At 38.1% G+C, this 24,735-nt stretch overlaps 1 protein-coding gene across 1 annotated transcript in view; it reads left to right on the top strand.

Annotated features, from left to right (window-relative positions):
- The window catches only part of CLCN3 (chloride voltage-gated channel 3), a 71,189-nt gene that overhangs the window by 34,863 nt on the left and 11,591 nt on the right, over positions 1-24,735 (top strand). The window contains 10 exon segments of the mRNA XM_037389638.1: positions 7,507-7,664; positions 10,558-10,657; positions 12,927-13,114; positions 13,821-13,943; positions 15,272-15,478; positions 19,527-19,607; positions 20,741-20,829; positions 20,831-21,184; positions 21,186-21,228; positions 21,230-21,280. Of these exon segments, the coding sequence (XP_037245535.1) occupies positions 7,507-7,664; positions 10,558-10,657; positions 12,927-13,114; positions 13,821-13,943; positions 15,272-15,478; positions 19,527-19,607; positions 20,741-20,829; positions 20,831-21,184; positions 21,186-21,228; positions 21,230-21,280 (1,394 nt within the window).

Consider the following 24,735-nt stretch of genomic DNA (forward strand, 5'->3'; position numbering starts at 1 on the left):
GTTTTTTTTTTTTTTTTTTGTAGAAGAAGTAGAGGGAAGGGGATTATCACTCAGTACTTTGGTAAAGCATTTTATTTATTTTCTTGTTCTTCCAAACTTGCTCTGAGTCTTCCTGTTTCCCACCTATCAGATACTTTCCTGTTGATTTTTTTTTTCAGTTTGTGTATATATACTTTTGTCATTTTTGTATGCATTTTGATTGTAATGCAGAGATCAATTTGTGCTTGTAAGCTTTTGGTGCAGTTTAGAAGAGCCAGCTGCAAAGACAGGCTTAAAATTCAGTTACACGCAAAGGGGAACGTGTTACTTGATTACATAGATTTCAAAATCATTAAATCATCAGCGGTAGTGAATGATAGCAGTCTGGCATGGCATGCTGTGCCTCTGATTCTGAAACTTAAAAATTACCTCTAGTCAGGAAAAGACAACAGTGCTTAATGACTCCTCTTGAGTGGTTACAGACAATTTAAATAAACTGTCAATTGTTTCTTGTCTTTCTTTAATTGAAAGCCTCATATTTTGAGGTCTGAACATGGAGGCGGAGGGAGGCTGAGGCACTAACATGTAATTTGTGTATACAAATCTTCTTTGTTACAAGTGTAAACGATCCTTCTGGTGTGAGTTGGGTTCCGGTTGCTTCCCTGCCTCCATTCTCCTTGCCCCTTAATACCCAAGGACACATGGGTGAAGCAAAGCCTTGGATTAGTATCTGGCCTCCGGAAAGCTACAGCCCCTGCTGATTTTAACACTCAGCAGATTTGGATGGTCATGTCAGGGAGAGCTTATTCCAGCCTTCGGTGTAAACTGATTAGCTTCATTTTCACTCACAGAGGTGCGTTTATTATTATTTTTTTTCTCCCTCCTTTTACACTACTTGGAGTAGCACAAATGAAACATGTTGCAATGCTGTCAGCCAGGATGACTGTTATGTGGAATACTGTGTAGATGTGCACTGTTTAGAAAAAGGGATGTGTGAGCAGCAGCAAACTAGTGTATTCTTGCTGTAAACATTAGCAATTATGTAGCTTCTAGAGAAATACCTTTGAGAAATTGGGTCCTATTATTGCTCTGCCATTGACTCCAGTATTGACATTGTTCATCTGTTACTGTGTTCACAACGCTGAACTGTTTCTAAACGTAGCCACCTTTGGGAGTTTTGAGCTCTGTGAAATGGATGTTACTGTATAGTGTGTGGATATTAATATTTATATAGCAGTTTTGAATTTTTTCCAGCAGAAATACATAATCAAAATCTAACAAGACCCCAAGGGTGCATTTATATATTTCAGTATAACTAGTCTTACAGTTTGTTGCTGTGGAAGTGGGTTAACTTGCTTGTCATTCCCCATCTCTTGGTTCTTACTCTTGCACTGGCTCTTGTTTCTTGTCTGACAGCACAGAAGCTTTATTCCAGCTTGTGTAATAGCAGATTTTTTTTTTGTTGCTGTTGTTAGTTTCGTTTGCTTAGTAGCATTAGCATGTTTGGTTTACTGTGCAACCAGATCCAAGGGTGAGGGTAGACGTGTGTGACCAAGAATGGGAGGGAGAAACAGGGGGAGCAAGATCTCCTATTTGGGTGGCAGCAGTCTGTTAGGTCAGCTCAGCCTTACTGTGTAATTATGTACTGAGGTATGTCTCATTTCATAAAATGGAGTAAGCCGATACATGCTCAGTTTGATACAGTGGTGTATGTTGTGATGCACATTCAGATGATGTATAGCATATAGAAGGGGTCTTAAAGATTATCATAAAGTTATGGTCCCTTGTTAACTCTGCTAGCCACCCTCTTAGGCCTGTTCATGTCTCAGTTCTGTATCTTACTCTGTGGAGGCTGTAGCTGTGGAGATTTGTTTTCTAGGTGATACTGGTTAACTGTTCAGATAATCACATAGTGGAGAAGCACATAAAAGATATGTCATGCACCGTTTGATTACCCAGGGTGCAGCATTTGTCTTAAACCTTGATGTTTCTTTTCTCATTTTTATGAGAAAAGAAGGAATACTGCACACAAGGAAAGACTTGGGAAGGATTGTTGAACAGTTATGCGGGAATTATAAGCGTCAAGTATATTGCAAAACCCCTTTCTTGTGTGTAACTGTATTTAGATAATTGAATCACTAGCTCCTGCATTTCTTTAATGTCAGGTGTTTTAAGTGTACTTTCAGTGGGATTTTTAAATCATAGAGCGTGGAAAGTAGAACCCAGTGCCTTCCCAGAAGAGAGCACCAGGAAGAAGAGAGAACTGAGGCCCACTCAATGGCTCTTCATTTCTTCATACCAGGGAAGGATAGCAGGACTCTTGAAGATCTTTATGATCTGCTGGGTTCCTTTACTGGGGACTTGTTCCAAGAGATCTGTGAAGTGAAAAATGCAACTGTATCTATGTCAGCAACTCATGTTTTGATTTGTTAGTGTTTTAAAATGTTTTATTGTGAAAATTTGTGAACTGTACCACAGTGACTGTACAATAGTTAGTAGTGATCTGCTTGTGTTTTAAAGGTATTTGTCCTTACTGACGTGATCTCTTCTTCTTTTTAAATGAATTAGCTAAAAACTTCCCAGACATTTTTCTCTAAAAACCCCACAACTTTCATCAGCTGCCTGTTGCCCAGGGTTGCGTTCAAATCTGAAAGAAATCCACTGAAAAAGGACAAAGGACTGTGGGATAACTATTAGAAGAGGTGAGGCAGCCTTTGAAAGTGCTGTGCATGGCACCTGAAAAATGCTGTATGTGATCTACATAAATCAGCTTTCTGTCATGTTTGTCATAGTTCCAATATCAATCAACACTGAAGACTACTTGTATCAGGCACAAATACAGAATATGAAAAAAGAGATACTCCTTGTCTCAGAGGGGACATAAGGCATGGAAGAAACTGTAATGTATAAAACAACTTGTATGAGTATAGCAAAATATTAGTTCTGTAATTTCCTTGTTCTGCTTTACATCAGGAAAGACTAGTTAAACAAGAAGGAGGGTGGGTAAGTGTTGGGAGCTAACAGCCGTTCAGTGTAACTTCATGTTCAGAGGGAAATGAAGGAGAGCGTGGTAAGGACTCCTTTTTCTGTCAAGCGTAGTGATTTTGGTTTATATTTTTTTTTCATTCTCATTTGAGAAAAACCAACAAACAAAGCAGCTAACTCTTTGGAGAGGAGAGCTTTTTTATGATATGGGAATCTACTTCTCTTGTTGCAGTTTTGTCTGAGTAGCAGGTTGGTTTGTTTGTTTTTGCTGTACCTTGTTCTAGTCAGGTGTCCCAAAGTCCGGAGTTTTACTGTTAACCTTAGTGCTTATTACAATTTTTTTTCTTTCAACATGATGCAATGTTCTGTATTAGGTTTTTTGTTGCCTTTTTTTTTTTTTTTTTTTTTTAACAACTTCGCTTGAAGCAGTTCTTCAGCACAACCGGAGCTGATTGCTGAGAAAGGATTGTGCTGAAGGCTTGGAATTACATGCATGAAAGGATAACAAAACTCAGCTGCCTTCCCAAAAGGTAGTTCAGGCAAGACCTACAGTGACTGAATCACCTAAAAGAGATAATCTCATTTCTCTGAAGAAGCATGTTGCTTTTATTGTCTAGGAGCTTACTGTCTGCAAGCTTGCAGTCTGTGATTGCAGCAGCTTCCTAGTTATGTGTAGAGAATACAGGTTTGTTAAGATGGTAGAGGATGCCAGCTGCCTTAGTTTTGCAAAGTGTGGATGGATTGTGTTGAATTTGCTTTGTAAGGATTCCTGAGAGGTGTATTGAGTGTCTGAGAGGATCAGTGTATTACTGTTTCCCTCCCTGTAGTAACATGGGTTATTTTGAAAAAACAGTAATAATACAAGTTCTGCCTGCCACTTTAAGTATCTGCTTCCCAGTGTAATAAAGTCTTAAGCAAACTCAAATGTAACAAAAAGAAGGCACTACTTTATTTACAGCTGCAGAATGGCTCAGGTATGTTCATATGGAAAATGGGGGTGTGCTCTTACAGCTAGAGGTTGTACCTGTATACCTTGTGTGCTAAGCGCCTGTTGCAGTTTTTAAGACTAACACTGCTTGTATTTTGATGAAAAGCACTTGCATTGAGTTGTAGCCTGAGAAGGAGTCTTGAAACTTGAGGACTGGGTGAAAGGGGAAGGAAGGGGAAATACTTTCTGAACATTGGGACTATCCAGAAGCCTTCAGTTGCTACATGCTACAATTTATTGGGGTAATGATTTCCTGCTTGGAGGTTAGAATGTTGTGATGAAAAATGTATATTATGGTAAGGACTTTTAATAAAATCTATCAACTTGAAAACAAATTTATTGCCAGTTACACCTAAATGTTATTAAATGATGAGAATTTACATGTGTTTATGCTGATGAGAACCCTTATCAGAACTGGAAGGAGCATCTTGCTATGTGAAATGCTAGAAAAGGAAGGGAAGTGGAAGTTTGGAAAATGTTGAGTATTGGTAAAGGTATATTTCTGTAAATTCTTCTTTAGAATAGTTATATGCTACATAGGTCATTATACTAGCTGGAGAGTGTCCTCTCCCACTGCTATCACACTTGCATGTCTTAGGTACAGAGCATCAGATTTTGTACAGGTGTCCTCTTCACGGTCCTCTATAGGGCAGCCTTTCTACCATGTGCTAATGCCGGCTATCATGGCTGCGTATTTCTCACTTGGTACAAGTTTATCAGGTTATCAGGGCAGCACTGTATTCAACAAAACCACCTCTGCAACTTCACGTCTTGTTCTGTGTCCTCCCTATCATACAATAATCACTTACATTCCAGTATTTGGCGTGCCAGCAAATGCTGGGAAAGTAAGAACCTGACAGAGTTTTGGTGGGATTTTTATTGCATCTGGGCAATGATAGTTCTTTGTAGTCTACTCCAGGTTCTGCTTGAGGTCTGGTGCAGTGAGTATGATGCCATCCCTGATGCTTTCCCTGGAGAGAATTCTAATTCAACACCTTGTCATATGCATAAAATCATCTGTTACTGTTTGTGGACATTTATAACTCTCAGCTCTCCTTTGCCTTGTGCTGCATAGGATTGCACGCTCCTTACAGCTTGATACTGCCTCACGTATAGCAGGGCATAAAACAGACTGTCCCGGGGCAAAGGCAAGCTTTTGTCTTACCGTGATCATTAAGGTTCAGGAAACTTCTTGATCACATTGTAACTTTGTAGGAGATTACTCATTAAACTGTGGCTGAATTTACGTCCCCCTGTTTTGTGAAGGAGGTTAATTTCATGTAAAAATAACGTTTTCATAATATATTCTGTTATTCTTATCATTTTGAGAGGTAAACTAATCATTACAGTGTGAATTTTGTTACTGCCTCTTCCACAAGACCAGCTTGCCATTTCAGCTAGCCAGACATTTATCTTAAGACTTCCTTTCTTGTTAGGAGAATTGGAAATGGCAAGAGAATTGAATCCCTTATCCTAAAGCAAGGTTTTCACAATCACCTCTAATAGCAAATCTGATTTAATTTGTTGTTGTTAGCCTTTTATTAATGGAAGCATAGGTAATGCTTCTTTACATCTGCCTTAAGAGAGACTAGCAGCAGCTTTGTGAAGAGATTTGCAGGGCTTAGCTGTGGTGAATAGATGAGGGAGAATTTAATATGGCATGTACTAGGGAAAAAACAGTATTAGGAAAGATGGCAGCCACTCTAGCATGAAAGAATGGTATTGGCATTGTTGAGGAGTTCTCACCTCCATTTACATTGTCTTCTTATACTTTAAGATTTAAACCCCCCCCCAATAGTAATATTTTAATAGTTATATAGAATTTTAAGCTTTTCTATATATAATGTGTGTATATGTAATAAATAGTAGTTTGTGTATCTTAAAAATTTTAGACTGCATTTTGTCTTAATAGAATTTTCGTATTATTTTCTTCTGTGTTGTCTTTCATCACAAAGAAAATGTCCAAATAAATACTGTGTTACATAGCAGGTATAAATGAGACCTCTTTAAGCAGTAGATGGCTGAGACACACATCTTTGGGTCTGAGTATAGTGGTAGCTGACACACTGCTTCTGCTACATCTCAGACTTCACAAGTTTAAAGGCAAGAGACACATTTTACCCATGTATAAATTTTAATTAGTTGCTGATGAGAGCTGGGGCTGCTGACCTCTGCCTTGGTAGCATTTGGAAGTTTACAGATAGGCCATTTGAAGACTTCCCTTTTTTTTTTTTTTTTTTTTTTTTTTTTTTTTTTTTTTTAGTAAGTTGGAAACTTCTGCTGACGACACCAAGAAGCTGAGCCTGCAATTAAAAAAAAACATCAAAAAACCAAACAAGAAATTGTAACTCAAAAAATTCCCGCCTGCCTAACCATCCCAGTATCAGTCTAGTGAAATGAGTACTAGCGCCTGTCAGCTGATAGAAATCTTGGCTACTTTGGGCCTATGTCTTTAAGAATAGAGATTACTGTGATATGCTGTATGCTGTTGGCCACATTTTGTTCTTAGTCAAACAAATGAGAGTAATCACTCTTTAAATCATTGTCTGTTAACCTCGTTATAAATGTTCCCTTTATAGCAATTGCTGTTGCAGAATCAGTTTGATCGGTGGGCAAATGGTGGCTGTGCTTTTATGTAGGCAGCTATCCAACTGAAAATTATACTTGCGTTCTGTAAATACACCACAGGAACTCAAAAGATCCAAGATATTACAGAATTGATGACATCTGAAAGCTTAAAAAAATTAAAACTTTCCTGATCACTTGTGAAGAGGGAAGCATTCTTGGTACTCCTCTTGCTCTCCTTATTCTAAGCACTGAAAGAAATACTGTTGGGGGATGTTGCTGTGCAAGCTGCGTGTGAAATAACTAGCTAGCGATAACAAATTAGTAGAAGACATTTTCTATGTCTTGAAATACATACAGTATTTAAAACTTTTCATGACTTAGGACTGTTCTGTGAATTACCTCAAAGAAACAAAAATTTAAAAAACAAATATTTGCTTGGCTTTCTGTTACCTTTTTTTTTTAAGCTGTACTGGTAATCTCTGTTGTTAATGTACTTTAGGTTTGGTTTAGACATTTAGGAGAGATTGGTGATCAATGATATGTATATTTAAAAATAACTGGCAACTTAGGGAAGTGCAGTGAGCTTTTATAGCTAATCTGATTTTGTTTTCTTACAGCCAGATTTTTCTCTGATAGTTCATAAACTGAAATAAACTTCAAGTTAAATGTGTATTGAAGCTGCTCATTTTTTCCACTTTGTTCTATTAAAGGTTCTCTGGAGTCTGCACACAGAACAACAATTTGACTAGTACATTCATATTTAACCAATGGAAATACAAAGTAACTAATGTGCAAATTTAACCTACAGATCAGTGACAGAAAAAAAGTGACATGCAATACTGAGGGACCTAAATGAAGTAAAACATGCATATTATCTGAAGTGTCTTAGTTACTTGTTCAGAAATTTTACATGCCATAGTGTTATGAACATTAGAGTACTTGGTTCATTGCAGAATTAATTAATTCCTGTCTTTCCTCTGCCACAGGAACTCATTATACAATGACAAATGGAGGAAGTATCAACAGTTCAACACACTTACTGGATCTTCTGGACGAACCAATTCCTGGAGTAGGAACATACGATGACTTCCATACCATTGACTGGGTTCGAGAGAAGTGCAAAGACAGGGAAAGGCATAGACGGGTATGTGAGATAAACAACAATACTTGGAAAATACTTCTTGTTGGATGTTGGAATTAGGGTCTGATCCAGTAACACATACAAATCTGTGCACACTTTAAATTTTTAAGTAGTTCTATCTAGAACTCCTTGTGTGACATTAAAGAAGCACCATTTTATTGATAATGCAGTACTGCAAGTGGAAAGCAAACAGTAATTGTAATAGAGTGAAAATAGTTCCCTGTCACCCAAATGACATTTTTACAGTACTACCTTTTTTGCATGCTAGTATATTTAAGGCTATTTTCCAGCATAGATATATTTGTAATAGTACAGTAGTGATTATGGTGGTACTTGTACAGAAAAGTGAGCACTGATGTATATTGCTTTTATACTGACACAAGTGTATTTGTAATACTGTGTCGTGGTTTAACCCCAGCCAGCAACCAGGCACCATGCAGCCACCCCGCAGGGGGACGGGGAGGAGAGTCAGGAAGGAATGTAACACTCAAGGGTTGAGATAAGAACAATTTAATAATTGAAATAAAAAAAAATAATAAAAAATATAATGAAAAGGATGGAGAAGGGGAGAGGAATGAAATCCAAAGGAAAGGGAGAAAAGAAAGCAAGTGATGCAAAATGTAGCTGCTCACGATGTGCTGACCGATGCCAGCCAGTCTCTGAACCGTGATCCACAGGCCCTGGCCAACGCCCCCCAGTTTATATACTGAGCATGATGTCCGATGGCTAGTTCGGGTCAGCTGTCTTGGCTGTGTCCCCTCCCAGGTTCTTGTGCCCCTCCAGCCCTCTCACTGGCAGGACCTGAGAAGCTGAAAAGTCCTTGACTTAGTATAGACATTATTTAACTGATTTTTTAGTTGTTGCTGTCGTTGTTGTTCTCACACCAAATCGAAAACACAGCACTGCACCAGCTACTGTGAAGAAAATTAATTCTGTCCCACCTGAAACCAGGACATACTGCTGTGTAGTGCTGTGATGGTTGAGACTGTGCAAAGTGAAAACTCTTACATCAATGTATATAAGTTTAACAAAAGAGTAGTCTCAGCATGCATGGTAAATGTCCTTTCCACTCTGCCATCGCAGAACTTTTTTTTTCTCCTTTTTTCTGTTGTTTTCTTCAGATAATCAAGTTCAGGCCATTCATCTTTATCGGTGTGCACTGCAATGAGGTCTTTGATGAAATGGACTCAAGTTGTATTAGTGAAATGCTAGATACTGTAATTAATGTAATAGACTTGTTTAATAGCATTTTAGGAGGAAATACACTATTTAGAACCTTAGTACCAAACTTTTGAGATGCTTACATTAATTAACCTTAAAACCAGGACAGATTTGGAAATGTGATTTCTCCTAAAATATTTTTAACTGATCAAAATGAGTAGTTAAAAGTGAATTGTGATTGTATGAGAGGGGGGTCATGGGTGAGGTTCCTTCATGTACTACACTGTAGTTTTACTCAGCTTTGTTTGGAAACATAGTTTTTAATGTTCTGTAAGCAAATGTAGGATATATATGCTGATTTACTTTGACATGGTTAAGGAAATAATCTTACACTAGTGTAAAAAACAAAACATCCACAATTGCACTATCTAGTGCTTTTTTAAGGAAAAGAGGGCCTTGGATAATGAATCTGAGAACATGTATCTTATCTGAATGCTTTTCATGAAAAGTAAGAAGGTATTTTCCATTTAATGCTTTATTTCATAATTTGATATCTAAGCAGTAATCAACACGTTCTATCTTTACACTGCAGATGTGTAGGTTATTGTATAGTGGGTATGCCACTGGATAGAATGCTGGGCCTGACCAAATCCTGGCCAGGCAGATTACACCTGGAAATGAGTTATCTAGGGTGAAGTCTCACAGCTGTTACTCGTTTTAATGTCTGAGATCAGAAAAGTCAGACTAGACAGTTCACAGTTTATAGCCACAGAACTACTGTGAAGTTTATGAATATGCCCAGAATGATAGGAGACTGCCTGGCCATGTAATCAAAGATGTAGAAAGATGAGCACTAATTCATGGTGGTTGTGAAAGAGATGTTATTGTAGAAACAACTTTTTTTATTTAAAAAAAAAAAAAAGTTTGAGGATCTCAAGGATGTAGAGGAAACTATAAAACATATCTATTTGCTTTAGGAGTGGTATTTTTTTCTAAATTTCCTTGTCTGGTATTGTGCTTCTTGGTTTGGTGGGGATTTTTTTGCTGTTGGTTGCGCATACTTTCTCCCTCCTTTAACAGTACAAAAAAATTTTAAGAATAGGATCCAATTACATGAACATTTAGTCATAAAGCAAGTTATACACAAATTTCAGCTAAGAGCACGAAGTCAATAAGGCTAAAATAAGAATTGCTGTTTTTTCAGTACAATAATTTTAGATGTCATTAGTAATAGTTGTCTAGAAGTATTATAGGATAGTTATCCACTTTTTGGTTTTGTTTTATGTGGGTTTTAGTTTAAAGATAAAACAAAGATCTTTATATTTGAAATAGAATTTTAGGAATTTTAATTGTATGTAATAGCTTATTAGTAGTACACTAACAGTTTATTTGAAGTAAAAAATAATTTAAGGTTTAGAAAAGAGACAATTTTAGAATTACATGTTTTAGATATGTATCACAGAAAGTATTTGTTTATCCTAATAATGCATTTTCTGGGGTTTAGTTCTTTTAAATTAAGCAAATTTACTTTTCTGTCTGTTGTTTGATGTCTGAATAACCAAGCTGACTTATCTATGTAAAGCACAAAATACAAGGAGAGTGTTTGTAGTTTAAAGAGAGAGTATATTTGCTTGAAGATTGGATCATCTATTGATTTGTATGTCATACTTTCTTTTTTTGTCCTATTCATATTACAGGAACACATACAAGTATGCATAACGATTTCTCTTTGCAGATTAACAGCAAGAAGAAAGAATCAGCATGGGAGATGACAAAAAGCCTGTACGATGCATGGTCAGGATGGCTAGTAGTCACACTAACTGGTTTAGCATCAGGTAAATTAAAAAACAGAGGATTTCTTTATTACATTTGTAAGCAAGTTTAGTTACAGTGCTCTTCATGTGTGTATTATCCACCAGCCTGTCCAAGAGCTGCTTCAGACTGCTACCATAAGTCCATGAAGGAAGGAGAAGGTTGACTGTCTTGATTTATAGGCTTTAGCATCTCTTGAGTGGAGGGTTTACTAATCAAATGGAAAAAAAAAAATTGTCGCTGAATTTAGTGAGAGTTTCTTGAGAGTTACTGAACTTCCGCCTACTAAACTGTCAGTGTTCTGTGATTGAGATTGGTGGTTTCCCTTTCTGTTAAATTTCACTTTTTTGATGTTGGATTTCTTGTGAAAGTGTATTAATTGATTGTGCTAGGTGGTTCTTACTGTATGAATTTGTTTTGGTTTGGGGTTTTGTTTGTTTGGATTTTTGTTTGTTTGGGTTGGTTTGGGGTTTTGTTGCTAGGAACTTTACTGAACCCATTAGCTTATTCCATATGGACCAGAAAGTAGCTCTGGTATATGTGTAGTTTTGGTAAACACACTTCTTTGTAAAGCATGTGTTTATACATGAGAAGAGCCTACGCTTATGTTGTCATATCTTTCTAGAGGTTGTTAAACAGATAGAGTTTATCTTTCTTTAATGTATTTTAGATTGTTTTACAGCTAAAATCATCTGATAGGTTGTGGGCCCACTGTTGTGCAGTGCTGCTTTCTATCAGCGTAATTTGGAGTGACCAAAACGTACAGGAATGGGAAGTCACAAACTTTGTGTCCCATTTTTTCCAAAAAAAGTATTTCAAACATATGTTAGATTAAATGCTAGGGAAATTGGATTCGTTGCAGAGTATGGCCGTGCCTGTTAAAAAAAAAAAAAAGGCCTGGTAACTGTATAATTACAACTTACATATACACACAATCACTTTCAGAAATCACAAATAAATTAATATATATGCAAAGTTTGTAGCATGTTTATATACCTCTGAATATACAAACTGAAAGTGCATAATTACTGGAAATTGCTTGTAATAATTTGGGTGGGAATGTGCAGCGTTGTGTTTCCACCCTCAAGCTGCTATGTATGTTAAAATTGCTTTACTATGTTTGAGCAGCAAAGCAAGCAAATTCTGGCCATGAACATTCCTAGTTTTTCAGTTTCATTTGCTTTCTGTTATACATGTCTAGTGAATCTGAAATGATAGAACCTTGATTTAAATCATGGGGAGATCTTGTGTTTATGTGTTTTAATTAGTTTGGTTGAAATTTTGTTGTACTGAAAATACTGCCTTTGAGTTTGGTTGTCCCATGATCTCAAACTGAGGGTCTGTCAAGGTTAGTAAATATAAATTAGTAAATCAGAGGTAATTCTCTACTACCAATTTACACAAGTAAATTGTGGCTGTCTCTAGACAGCTATTTCTAGTAGTGATTGATATCTTACAAATAGTAAATTATAACTAACAACAGTTGTACATGTTAACAAAAATAGTGACATTAGAAGTACTTTATCATATATTGCTACCATGAAAAACTATTTTGCTTATGTAAAATAAAGGTATTTTTAATTATTTTTTTTAATCCTTTCAAGCAATTTCTCATGTAATGCCTATTTTTTGAAGACTTTTCAGCAAGTTTTCTGCATGTACTTACAACACAGAATTCCTCTTAAACTTTGAGTTTGTGAACTACTCACTGTCTATACTGTTCGTTACCTGCAGTAGGAATTTTGCATGCTCACAATGTTACAGAATTAAATAAGTTTGCATATGAATCACATGAATATCATGGTTTATTTGGTGTCCTTTTATGTTGTTTAAAACTGTTACTGGCAAGGTAAGAATTATTTTTTCCAAATAGGTTGTTCTGTACAAAACGTAGTAGAATAGTTTATCAGTGTTCTGAGGCATGGCAAGGTAGTTTTGTCAGAAGGTATATTGCCTTTCATCAGAAAAATGTGTCAGTCCTCTTTTGATTCTTAACTCCTTAGCTTAAGTGGACTGTTGGAGAACTGTGGTATGGGGAGGGGGAAAAAACAGAAAACAAAAAAGATGTATTTAGTTTGGGAAATAGACAAGCTATTAGATTCTTCAGTCAATACGAGTCTTACCATATTGCAAAGAAGATGTATTCCTGGAAATACTAATATTTTAAATGTCAATTTCATTAGGTTTTCTTTAACTGAAGTTTACATGAACTAATATCAGCACATTTCTTCATTTTAGCTGTGTGTGTTATTCCTATTTGCCAGAATATTAATAAAAAGCTTTCTCCAACAGGGGCATTGGCAGGATTAATTGATATTGCTGCTGACTGGATGACTGACTTAAAGGAAGGCATTTGCCTAAGTGCTTTGTGGTTTAACCATGAACAGTGTTGTTGGGGTTCAAATGAGACCACATTTGAAGAGAGAGATAAATGCCCACAGTGGAAAACATGGGCAGAACTAATAATTGGGCAAGCAGAAGTAAGTATATACTTGTTCTTTGATGGTCTTGCTCAGCATTTCAACTGAATGTGGAAAGCAAATAGTAGTCTTAAGGTTAGGGTACTAAACATGGATTTGTGTTGTACTGTCTGCTCCAGTTTTCAGCATTTGAATTAATTAATAGGTTATAATGTAATAAATATGCATTTCATGCACTGTAAGGGGGCTTGGAGTGTTGCAGGTATAAGGAAGTTAGGAGTATAGATCTGTTAATAAGGTGAGAATTTATGTTCTTGATCATAGCTGCATATAAAAAAAATAAAAATGAAATTTGTGTTGTTCTCCAATAGCTAAGAGTAGATTTGGTTTATTTTTCTACGACAAATTTTTTAAAATAAAGATTTGCGCAGTATTCAGTAGATTTAAGCAGCTAATAGCTATTAAAATACTACCTATGCTATGTTTATTTTTTGTTTTTAAGATGAAATGTTAGAACACTTTCTACCTCGCATAACCCAGTCTTTGCTGATGTGCAGGTGTCATGACTTCATGTTTTTCAGACAAAGCTCTCTTTTTTTTTTTTTTTTTTTTCTTTTTTTTTGCCTTGGTAATAATTACTGTCCCTCAAAACTGTGCATAACTGTGCTTGCAGCAACAGTACTTCTGGGTTATTTTAAGTAGTGATTTTGCTTCTACATCAAGTTTATATTCTGACATTTTTCTTGGGTTTTGTTTTTGTTTTTAGGGTCCAGGTTCATACATAATGAACTACATAATGTACATTTTCTGGGCTTTGAGCTTTGCCTTCTTAGCAGTTTCTCTGGTGAAGGTATTTGCTCCTTATGCCTGTGGCTCGGGGATACCTGAGGTGAGGTCTAACTAATAGATACATTATATATGTTTCATGTTAATGTGAAAAATCCTGCTGCCTTACCGGGTCGAGGGAAGGCAAGAGGGAACGCCCTGTGACTTTGGTGAAATACATTAATATAAGTATTCAAATTGAAATTATGTAATTGTGCAAATTCTTGCTGAGAAAAATGCCCCAAAATGCGGAGCATCTCCTGAGTTTGTAAATTTTGCTGTGTGTTTCTGGCTGGACTGTTTTTTAAGGAAGCACTTAGCTTAAAAGAGTGTAGACTTCCGAAGAGTGATTTCCAAACCTCCCCCGAATCCCCACCCTCCCTACAGTGGTAAGAGAGCAGTGGTTCATTGACAGAATACAGGTCCTTTGGCTTTAATCGCCTTAACTAGCAGAAACCATGAAACGCACAGTAAAACGTGTAGTATCATCAAAACCTTGTTTTTACAATGGCTGTCCGCTACAATACACAGAATAGGAGAGAGAAAAACCCAAAGTCAAAGTCTGGTCAGTCTCACTTCTGCAGTCATTCTGTAAATATTTCTTCATGTATGTGTATTGTTGAAGTTGAAGGACAAATCCTGCCTCTGAATAAGCCTAGAGTAGTTCTGTGCCATTATTCCAGGAAAGATTTCATCCTAAATTGGTTTCCAAATTTAGCTAACCTTTACTTTCTAGACACAGCTGGCCAGTGTTTTGTGTACATCCTATTTATAGTCATGTTGTGCTTTCCCATGATAGCTACATTATTGCCTATATATAGACTTATGTTCCAGACTAATAACATGACAGTGTTAGGCAAAGTAATACCTTAGGCAAGTGGCACATCTTTTCTAGTGGAAAAAGGCTGATCTTTTCCATCTTTATGTCAAAGAATCTACTGTTAAATTTTTATGTAGAGATGGTAAAACGTAAGTAGAAAACTGGGAAGGTTAAAATTGGTGCCAGTGTGGTACTGCTGCAGTAGATTACCTTGAGTATAGTATTTGCAGGTTTATTTTTCTGTGGAGTTTTCTGACTTTCTGTTGATAATTTACATCATAAACCAATAAATGCACTCTTAGAAAATACTGCAGATTAATTTTCCACTAAATGTCATTGATGATGTTATTGTATGTTACTGTCCAGTGTTTCAGAGTAAGTTGCAAATGGAAAGCTTTTGGCAACGAAATGGACTCAGTGTAGCATTCTGAACACAGTACATATTTCAAAATATGATAAAGGTAGCAATTTGAAAAGGCTGATTTTGAAGTTATGCAGCTAAAATGATAAAACGAATTATTTTCTGAAGAAAGCAGAATATACTAACAGATAATATTTTTTATTTCTTCCAGATAAAAACTATTTTGAGTGGCTTCATCATCAGAGGCTACTTGGGGAAGTGGACTTTGATGATAAAAACAATTACTTTAGTTTTGGCTGTCGCATCAGGTTTGAGTTTAGGAAAAGAAGGTCCTTTGGTACATGTTGCCTGCTGCTGTGGGAATATTTTTTCCTACCTCTTTCCAAAGTACAGCACAAATGAAGCTAAAAAAAGAGAGGTAAGTTCTTGTAAAAGCATTTCTACAATGTATTGAATATCCATGCATTTACACTGATTCGTTTTAAAGATGATATTTGTTCTGTCAGACAGTGTTTAGGCTTGGGTTATCAGTAGTTATTTATTGTGTGAAGAACAATGTATTATCCTGAGCATTCCCCAGGGCAAATTGTTTCCATGTCAGAGTAAATTTGCATTTCTCCCACCTCTGAGACCATTTGACTTTACTTAAATTCTTTCTGTTCTTGGACTACCTTTTGGTAATTGATGAGTGTCTTCAGTTGTGAGAATAGCAGAACAAAAGTGTTCCTGGAAAAAGTTGGTGACAACAGTGTTTCTGCTCTGTTTGTTTGTTGTTGTTAGTGCGAGTGTGGTAGGTTAGCTTTGGTGCCTACCAGGCTGCGCTCTCAGCCCTCCTCCTCAGCCAGACAGCAGGAGAAAGTAAGACAAAAAGTTCATAGGTCAAAGTAACGATAGGGAGATCACTCACCAATTATCATGACAGGCAAAACAGACTAGACTTGAGGAAGATTACTTTATTGCCACTTAGTAAGAGTAGGATAGTGAGAAATAAAAACAAAACTTAAACCATCTTGCCCCCACTCTCCTTTCTTACCAGGCTCAGCTTCACTCCTGGCTCTTCTGTCCCAAAGCAGCATAAGGGGATGGGGAACCAGGGGCTGCAGTCAGTTTGCAGCGCTTTCTACTTGCTGCAGCTTCCTTCAGGACAGGTCCACCTGTTCTGGTGTGGGGGCCTCCACAGGCTGCAGGGTAGAAATCTGCTTTGCCGTGGTCCTCTGTGGGCTGCAGGGCAACAGCCTGCATCACCCTTGTTTTCTTCAGGGACTGCAGGGGAATCTGCACTGTTGCCTGGAGCACCACCTTGGTGTCTGCAGGGCTGTTTTGCTCAAGTTTTCCTCCCTCCTCTCTTACAGCTGCTCTGCAGCATTTTTATCCTTTCTTAAGTATCTTATCACAAAAGCACCACCAGCATCACTGACGGGCTTGGCCTTGGGCAGCAGCAGGTCAGTGTTGGAGCTGGCTGGAAATGGCTCTGTTGGACATCGGAGCAGCCTCTGGTGTTGTCTCACAGGAACCACTCCTGTTACCAAAACCTTGTCATGTAAATCCAATAGAGAGACTCATGCTAATGAAAGCAAGTAAGGTCATAGAGAGTAGCAAGTTTTAACATTCTTACTAATCCAATGAAGTATTCATATTGTAAAATAAAAAAGGGTGTCATCCCAGCTGTGCTTCAGTTCTCAGGCTCAACTTCTATACTTTCAGGAGGAGACTGCAGAACATGGGAGGTTTGCGTTCACTTCCTATCTCAAAGCTTAAGTCATTTAACTTACCTGTAGTTAAACTGCTTATCTCAGAGTAATGTCATAATTCTTTGAGTTTGTGTATTCTTCCACAGGTGTGTAAGGGCTGCTACCTGAGGGTCAGTGTTCTTGCAGGGAATTTGTCCGATATTGTTAAAACTAGCACACACTTTAACCATCCTCATATATTGAACATAATTAATCAATTATGCTGTAGGACCAGCTGCTGCTTCAGTTCTTAATCTCTCCCTTAATCTTGGTTCACCTCAGACTTTTTTCCAAGTTTTTGCTTGAAGGCTCCTGAGCGCCTGTCTCCAGAACTGATATACAAGCTATGCAGTCTGTCATTGATTTATGTCCCTCGAATAGTGTTTGTGATTGATGGATGACTCTGCCATACACATCTAGAGTAGAATAGAATATTTTAGTTGAAAGGAACGTAGAATGATCATCTAGTCTAAGTCCCTGACCAGTTTGGGGCTGACCAAAAAAAAGTTAAAGCATGTTGTTGAGGGCATTGTCCGAATGCGTCTTAATCACTGCCAGGCTTGTGGCATTGACCACCTCTCTAGGAAGCCTCTCTGTAAGGAAATGCTTCCTAATGTACAGTGTAAACCTCCCCTGGCATAGCTTTGAACCATTCCCATGTGTCCTATAACTGGATGTCAGAGAGAAGAGCTCAGCAGCTCCCTCTCCATGTCCCCCCTCCTCAGGAAGCTGCAGAGCTTAATGAGGTCAACCCTCAGCCTCCTTTTTGCTAAACTAGACAAGTCCGAAGTCCTCAGCTGCTCCTTATAGGACATGCCCTCCAGCCCTTTCACCGGCTTTGTTGCACTCCTTTGGAGGCGTTCAAGGACCATCACATCCTTCTTAAATTGTGGGGCCCAGAACAGCACACAGCACTTGGGGTGAGGCTGCACCATGGGGTTGAATACAGTGGGATAATCTCCTCTTCTGACCGGTTGGTTCTGCTGTGTTTGATGCCCCCCAGGATGTGGTTTGCCCGCTTGGCTGGCCGGGCACACTGCTGGTTCACACTAAGGCTGCTGCCCACCAGCACCCCCAGAGCCCTTTCTGCAGGGTGGCTCTCCAGCCGCTCCTCTCCCAGTTTATACTTGTGTCTGGCATTACTCCAACCTAGGTGCAGAATCCGGCATTTTGACTTGCAAAATTTCATCCTATTAATCATTGTCCAGTGCTCCAATCTATCTAGATCCCTGTGCAAGGCCTCTTGTCCCTCAAGAGAGTCAACAGCACCTCCCAGTTTGGTGGTGTTTGCAAACTTGCTAATGGTGCACTCAACTCCTGCATCCAGATCATTGATAATTAGATTGAACAGAACTGGCTGTACAATTGAACGCTGAGGAACACCGCTGCTGACCGGTTGCCAGCCAGATGTAGCCGCATTCGCTAAAACCCTCTGAGCCATTTAGCCAGTTCTTCACCCAGTGCACCATGAACCTGCTCATGCCGCATTTGGACAACTTGTCCAGAAGAATGCTGTGAGGGACAGTATCAACAGCCTTAGTAAAACCCAGAAATACTACATCCACTGCCTTCCCTTTGTCCATTAGGTGGGCAGCCTTATCAAAGAAGGATATCAAATGAGTTAAACAGGACTTTCCTTTTGTGAACCTGTGCTGGCTGTGCCTCATGATTGCATTATTCTTTAAATGCTTTTCAGTAGCACCCAGTATAATCTTTTCCATAACTTCTCCAGTAACTGAGGTTAGGTTAACATGTCTGTAGTTCCCTGGGTCTTCCCTCACGCCCGTTTTGTAGATTGGAATAACACTGGCAAGCTTCCAGTCAACAGGGGCCTCCCAAGGCATTTGGTAGATGATTGAGAGAGGTCTTGCATAACATCTGCTAGCTCCTTCAGTGCTCTGGGATGAATGCCATCAGGCTCCATGGACTTGGCAACATTCAGCTGATAAACCTGGTCCCTGAAAATTTCAGTGTCCACAAATGGAGAGTCGCTGTTCCTGCACTTGTCCAAGCAGCCTAGGGTCTATCAGTGTTACTGAAGACTGAGGCAAAAAAAAGCATTGGATGCCTCTGCTTTATCTTCATCCCTGTTAGTTAGAGGACCATCTTTGACGAGTATTTGTCCAGTATTTTCTTTTGCCATTAATATACTTTAAAAAGCCATTCTTTTTGTCTGACGCAACACTGGCCAGTTTCAGCTCTAATTGAGCTTTAACCTTTTGTGTCTGCTTCCTGCATATATGAACTACAGCCCTCTAATCTTCCTGCGAGGCCTGACCTTGCTTCCAGAGGTCGTACAATTTCTTTTTCCTCTTGAGCTCCATGAGGAGTTCCCTGTTCAGCCAAGCTGGTCTTCTGCGACACTTGCTTGACTTACGACACAGTGGAATTGCCTGCTCTAGTACAGAGAAAGCTTATTATGATCTCTTGCAAATGAGATAATGGGCAGTTTCATACTGAAGCATAGACTCCTTTGGGTGCTTCTCTGGGGAGACTTTGAGCAGTGTCCTTGGCTTCATCATGGCTAGTACCTGGTTGGCTGCTGTGGCCGCTGACCACATCTTAAAAGCACTGCGATACACTTAACTGATGCTTTTCTGTTAGCAAGTGTGTGTCCTTGATAGAAACACAGAAGAAACTGATAACTGTAATGAGATGCTGTTCTCCATGTTTAAAGCTTATCACAGACTGCAAAAAAACCCCCAAACACTAACTCTCACCGTTGTTGTTTTTCAGGTGTTGTCAGCCGCCTCAGCAGCAGGAGTATCTGTAGCCTTTGGTGCCCCGATCGGTGGAGTCCTTTTCAGTCTGGAGGAGGTACGTCAAGAGATGGCACTGAAGGATCCACATTTCAAAGTCAAGAGGTCAAGTTACCAGCAAACCCTAAAGAAATTGTTTGTCTTTGGATGAATGTTGGCTTTGCTTTGTTCTCAGTTATATTTTCTGGAGAAGGGCTGAGCCTGTTAATGGTACAGTTTACATACAGATACAGCAGTTTTTCACTCTAGGAGTGTATTCTTAAAAAAATAAATAAAAATCAGTCTCTTTTTCATTTTAAAAGAGGCTTTAGAAACCTATTGATGGTTTTTGCAAAGCAAGTTTTTAAACATTCTTTTCTTAAGTTTCGACACTAAATGCAATTGAATGTTAATTATTAAAAAGGCAGCCAAACATCCCTTCTTAAAAAATATTTTGTAAATATTTAGGTTTTCGTTAGTTGTTTTCAAAATACATAAGGATGTTAGATCATTAGCATTTGGAAAGAAACCAAAAAAATCTAAAAAATCTGAATTGAAAAAGGAAGCAAAATATTATTAATGTATAATTTTTCTATATTGCCTAGGGATCTTGAGGAATTCCTTTGTTGCTAAAAAATTTTCAAAAAAAAGCTTAGAAGAAAACTCTTGACATTCAAATCGGGCTTGAAATTCAAAAGTGGGTATTAAGTATGAAGTTGCATGTTCTGTTTTGAGGATTTTTTTTAATGTTTTAATTGTACTTCAATAACAATAACACATCTGCCAGAAACCTTCTGGCATAGGTTGAATGGAGATGAAAAAGTATTCGCAGGAAATATGAGAGAAGAGCTAGTACATAGTCTGGTTCTTAATGCTAGAAAGAGATGCTTAGGAACAGAGAAGCTTTAAACATAAATTACTATGCAGTATTTCTGACAGTCTTTAAACAGCAGTAGGTTTCAGTACTGCTTTAGGTATTAACTTAAAAAACTAATTGTAGTATGAATTGTTGTAGAACTTGTTAAAAATGTACTATGTGCTGGAAGCACCAGTGCTCCAAGTGATAGGAATAACACTGATAGTGTAAAAGTACTTTTTTTTTTTTTTAAGCATATACCATGTGAGCAGCAGTACTTTAAGATGTGCAAGAGCCTGCTCTTTCCAGTATTTTTAATTGAATCATTAATAATTTTCATGTATTCCTTTTTGCAGGTCAGTTACTATTTCCCACTGAAAACTTTATGGAGATCATTTTTTGCTGCTTTAGTGGCTGCATTTGTTTTAAGGTCCATCAATCCTTTGGTATAGCCGCCTAGTTCTTTTTTATGTGGAATATCACACTCCTTGGTACCTTTTTGAACTGCTTCCTTTATTCTTCTGGGAGTATTGGTGGCTCTGGGGAGCGTTTTTCATCCGAGCAAACATTGCATGGTGTCGTCGACGCAAATTGACAAAATTTGGGAAGTATCCTGTCCTGGAGGTTATTATTGTTGCAGCAATAACAGCTGTCATTGCATTTCCTAATCCTTATACAAGGCTAAACACCAGTGAGCTTATTAAAGAGCTCTTCACAGACTGTGGGCCGTTAGAATCCTCCTCCCTCTGTGACTACAGAAATGATATGAATGCAAGCAAGATAGTAGACGATATCCCGACCGTCCACAGGCACTGGAGTCTATTCAGCTATATGGCAGTTGTGTTTTGGCACTCATATTTAAAATAATCATGACAGTCTTCACCTTTGGTATCAAGGTAAGTGTGAATGTAGTGGTTGTATCATATGTTGTGACAGTTGTTGCCTTTCTCATTTTCCATCTCTCAAAGCTAGCAGCTTTGTTTATAGAAATTTTTTCATGTGTGGTTCTTTTTAAAAAAATCTTTTTGATTGAGAAGCAAGTTTTGTAGAAAACAAGTTTAGGTTAATTCAAACTAGCACTTTGTTCAGCTGAATAGAAACAGGCTATATTTAATAGTGAACCATAACTGTATGGCTGGCTGGCTGTATGGGTCTGATTCAACGATAAGGATGATTGTAAAATTGCTAAGAGCTGAGTTCAAACATAACCACTCAGGTTCCCTAGTGGTGTTACATGGAAGAAGAAAAGGCTGTACCTCTTGAACAACTTGTTTGTTTGGGGTTTTTTAAATCCCCTCTCCTCATCACATAAATGTAATTCCTGTGGACTGTCAAAGGGAGCTGGTGATGATTTCTTGCCTGAAATTTCCAGTACTGAGTGTCATGACTAGAAAGTGGGCTTTGTTAATGTGACTGATGGGAATTTCTTCTCCGTTACAAAGCACCATAGTTTTTGGTTTTCCTGGTCATTTCATAATACTGGTTTGGAGCTCTCTTCAGCTTCTGTCCAAGTGAATGACATGTAACTGTTAGGCCTTCATCATTTTCTGCCTTGTCAGGCTCCCTTCACAGTTTTTTGCAGGTACATCATTATCAACTGTGTCTTAACACAAACATATCGTAGGATGCTCACTAGGCAGGGTTTGTGTTTAAACTGGCTTTGACTTCTCAGTCTACGTTGCTGTTCCGTGTAACTGCATGCATAAGAAAACACTTCTTTGAGAGTGGCTGAACAACGGAAGAGGGTGTCCAGAGAACTTCTGGAGGCTCCATCCTTGGAGATACTTAAAACCTGATTGGATGCAATCCTGGGCAACCTGCTGTAGATGACCCTGCTTGAGCAGAAGTAGACCATCTAGAGTGGTCACTTCCAACCTCAACCATTCTGTCATTCCGTAACTGAGAGAAAAATACTGTGTTTTCTCACGTGTTGATCTTTTCAAAGAGTTGCAGTCTGTTATTTGAAGTTCTTTTCCATTGTTGGTTGATGAGTAAGAGAAATCCATTGTGCATGTTTGAAATGCTAGTCTTCCACAGACAAAATTTCAGATATTCTTCTATAACGTGACCACTCCTATCTGATATATATTTGTATAGTTTTGTATTTACTCGCTGTATTTCATTTATATCTAGAGCTGTGTCCTTCTAAGCGTTATAATGTTTTTTTACCACTCATGGTTTTGTGCATCTGGCTCTTTCTCATGGGCTTGTCACCACATGGTCATACTTTGTGTATTAGAATTCACTAGATTACAGAATGGTAGAGCTTACACTTCATTTGGTTTTGGTTCATTTTCTTAGAACGTCAGCATGTGGAATTTGGTGGAGAAGTTTTTGTGAAGTTGTAAGAATGTATTTATTACTTTGCCAGTGGGCAAGTGGTGTTATGCTGCTGTTAATGATGGGACTGTGCTACATACATTTCTCTGAAGCTTTAAAGCGTATGGATGGTTAGAATATCGGCCTTATCTGGAGAAGGGCATGTCACTGTAATGTTTACATTTAGTTGCATTTAAGCTTATTTCTATGAAAGGAGGAGAAAATACAAAATAAATAAAAAAATATGTATTACTTTGTCATATAAATCGTTGTTAAGGACCTTCTGGGCTCTCCAGGGCTGTTCCTGGAGCTGTAGCCATGTGCAAAGTCCAATCTGCCCCACAGGAACGGTTTTCCCTGTGAGGTGATCAAAGTAACTTAGGCTGCTGCCTGTGGGGTATGGAGATTTCTGCTGCTCTTACTGCCATGAGCAAGCATCATCAGGAAGCTGATATGGCAGTAGCGTGGTTTGGTTTGGTTTTTTTTCCCCGGGCATTTGTATGTATACTGTACTGCTTATTATCAGAGAGTCATTACTGTGTCTAAGTGCAGATGATCAACAGTTGGGGTGGGATTACAGCTTTGCCTCAGAACCTGACCAGTATGCAGCTGCGCTACCAAAGAAATGGAAAGTTGTACCTAAATCCTGATTTCTTGCTTGATTCGAAGATGATACATGTGCCACAGACACGGTAGCACAGTATGTGCTACGTGCTTCCTCTGTAGTATAACTTCAGTTAGGCTGGCATGCACTGGAGAAGAAAGCTGAGACAAGGTAGAACCAAACTTCTTCTCTTTGATCCTTCTCAGTGAGTGTTCATCTTTGCTTCGTGACTTGTGATTCAGAGGCTTATGCAAACAAATCTAAAATCACTCTGTAAAATCATAACTACAGTTAGACTTGTAACCATTATCTGCATGTAATGGAAAGAAGAGCAGGAGCTAGATGTTAACAAAGGACCAGAAATAATTTGGATGTAATTTCCATGTGGAGACTGAATTTCTGTGGCTTACTGCTGTAGCAAACTAGAATTTGAGGCAGCTTCAAAGATTGATTCAATTACTTTTATATCTGAAATGTTATTTTTTTCAGGGTGCTATTGAACTGTTCACCAAGAATTTCACTCAGGAGAAGAATGAGATTTTAACAGTTAGAAAGGGGTTTAGATACATAATTACTTGTGGGATGTAACAGCAGTGGTATAAATGCAGAATTTGGGTATTACACCAGAACGATAGCATTGAATAGATACCTCTATCAACATTGAAATATTAGGTAATTCAGGAAGGGAATAAAGGATTATTAAAGTTTTTCCCCCAAACCTATGCTGCTGGCTTTCAAACATAAAGTTTGCTATGTTTCTTTGTCCTTGGTTTGTCTGTTAGAAATAATTTTTGCAACCATAAATATTGGCAATGTAATAATAATATTGCAAATTAATTCTGAAATACAGTTCTGCACCAGCTGTTTGGATTCCATGGCAAAACCTATAGTTTTGGAATTGCACAATACTTAAAATTTGCAGCTGTACAGTAGAAAAAAATTACATGATGTGTCATGTTACACCAGGAGTGCAGTTTTTTTCATGGAAGTTATTTTGACAGCATGGGTTTAGGTGCATTTAGAGAAAAGGTAAAAATTCTGCTACTTAATTGTATCCAGATCTGCACCTCAGTTACAGTAGAAAATATTTTTATACTAACTACTGTGAGGAGAAGCAGCAGGCATTTCCTCTTTAATGAGATACGTAGACACTAGTATGTTTTTTGGAAACATTGCTAAGGAGGAGAAAAGATACACAACAGCAGTTTCTCAGGTGAACCCTCATTCCTTATGAAGGTGCCGATAAAAGCAAGACTTGCAATAGTATTTTACTAAGACATGTTGGTATGACAAGGCTGTGTGGCCCTTTGCAGGTTTTAGTTAATAACAGAAAAACTGTTCAAATAACTAAAATTACAGTGGGAGTGTTTTTATACAGTAATACATTGTCTACTTTTTGCAATGGGAGCTGTCCTGCCTGTTTCTCTC

Source organism: Falco rusticolus, chromosome 1 (genome assembly GCF_015220075.1).
Source record: "Falco rusticolus isolate bFalRus1 chromosome 1, bFalRus1.pri, whole genome shotgun sequence".
Classification (NCBI taxonomy): Eukaryota; Metazoa; Chordata; class Aves; order Falconiformes; family Falconidae; genus Falco; species Falco rusticolus.